The sequence below is a fragment of the Peromyscus leucopus genome, chromosome 12, assembly GCF_004664715.2.
Source record: "Peromyscus leucopus breed LL Stock chromosome 12, UCI_PerLeu_2.1, whole genome shotgun sequence".
NCBI lineage: Eukaryota > Metazoa > Chordata > Mammalia > Rodentia > Cricetidae > Peromyscus > Peromyscus leucopus.
The window spans coordinates 9,667,886-9,669,372 of NC_051073.1; the positions used below are offsets into that span (position 1 = coordinate 9,667,886).

Consider the following 1,487-nt stretch of genomic DNA (forward strand, 5'->3'; position numbering starts at 1 on the left):
GCCTAAGTACCTGGAGGCAAAAACCTTGAGCTAAAGGATTGATGGCTAACTAAAACAATGGAATGCAAATTAAAAAGAAAAGCACTCCAAGGTTGCATAATTACAAGGTTACTGGAAGCTATCAACCAGATTAGACGATTTTAATTAGAACAGTAGCATGGCCTTTGAAGAGGGTAAAATCATTTTTCATCTTGGAAGCATTTCCTTTACTGGAATGCAAACTCATTAAAAAAATAATGATCGCTAACAATTCCTTAATAGAAGTGTGGACCTTTTGTTAAGTAACAAAGAAACTATTTAAATGAATTTATAGACTTGAAATTATTCTGTTGCATGGAGATGGGATCACATGTCCTTGTTTACTGTATTCAACACAGGGTATAAAAGCATTCATGAAAGCTAGGCATACACACACTACACTCAATTCATCTCCACTGCAAAGCAGTTTATCTCTCCCGACACCATGAGCTACTACAGTGGCTACTACGGAGGCCTGGGCTATGGCTATGGCGGCTTCGGAGGCCTGGGCTCTGGCTATGGAGGCTATGGTTGTGGATGTAACAGCATCTGCAGACTGGGTTGTGGCTGTGGTTATGGAGGCTATGGATATGGCTCTGGCTATGGAAGCTATGGATATGGCTCTGGCTTTGGAGGCTACGGATATGGCTCTGGCTATGGATACGGATGCTGCCGCCCTTCATGCTGTGGAAGATATGGGTTCTCCAGCTTCTACTGAACGAATTGCTGATCTGCATACTATCTTATTTTGCCCATCTTTAGGGAGCAAGATGTCCTCTTTGTTACAGAGAAGACATCTATGGTTTATTGACTTCTTGCTCTGGAGGGAATTGGTCTTCAATTACTTTGGAAAACTCTTGACTCTCCCTATTAAATTTATGGTGTCATCTATTATATGCAGTCACTAACATTTGTTGTGGCTCTCTGTGATCTAAAATTCTAAAATTTAAATTTATCATTAATAAACATGTTCAACTGACCTAACAAACATGAATCTATCATTTTATTTCACTACATTATAAACCAGAATATGGGCTTATAGTCAGAATGTCAGTCCATTGTATCAGAGTCAATGTTTTTGCTTCAACAATATTTTATTTAATGATAAATTTAATTCAAATTATACCTAGCAGTTGATTTCCTGTGTTGGACACCATTCTAGACATTGAGAATATGAAGGTATATGATAGGTTAAAAAATGGCTCTTTTCATACATCTTTTCTTTTGTTTTCAGTAGTTGTTTTAATTTATTTATTTTTGTTGAAAATAGTTTTTCATACACTATATTCTGATTGTGGTTCCTCCTCCCCCAACTCCTTCCAGATAATCCCCACCTCATTACCTATCGAAATTCACATCAATTCTTTCTCTTCTCATTAGAAAACAAACAGGTATCTAAAACATAATAATACAAATAATAATGATAATAATAAAACAAGATAAAATGAAAACAAAAAAACAGAACAGGA

At 36.3% G+C, this 1,487-nt stretch overlaps 1 protein-coding gene across 1 annotated transcript; it reads left to right on the forward strand.

Annotated features, from left to right (window-relative positions):
- Nucleotides 1-425: 425 nt before the first annotated feature.
- On the forward strand, nucleotides 426-956 carry LOC114698374 (keratin-associated protein 16-3-like). The gene has a single exon (XM_037210010.1). The coding sequence runs from the start codon at nucleotides 464-466 to the stop codon at nucleotides 734-736; it is 273 nt and encodes a 90-aa protein (XP_037065905.1). The 5' UTR covers nucleotides 426-463; the 3' UTR covers nucleotides 737-956.
- The last annotated feature ends 531 nt before the right edge of the window (nucleotides 957-1,487 follow it).

Excerpts from the sequence above, each read along its gene's own strand:
- LOC114698374 (XM_037210010.1), top strand. The coding sequence starts at position 464 with ATGAGCTACTACAGTGGCTACTACGGAGGCCTGGGCTATGGCTATGGC.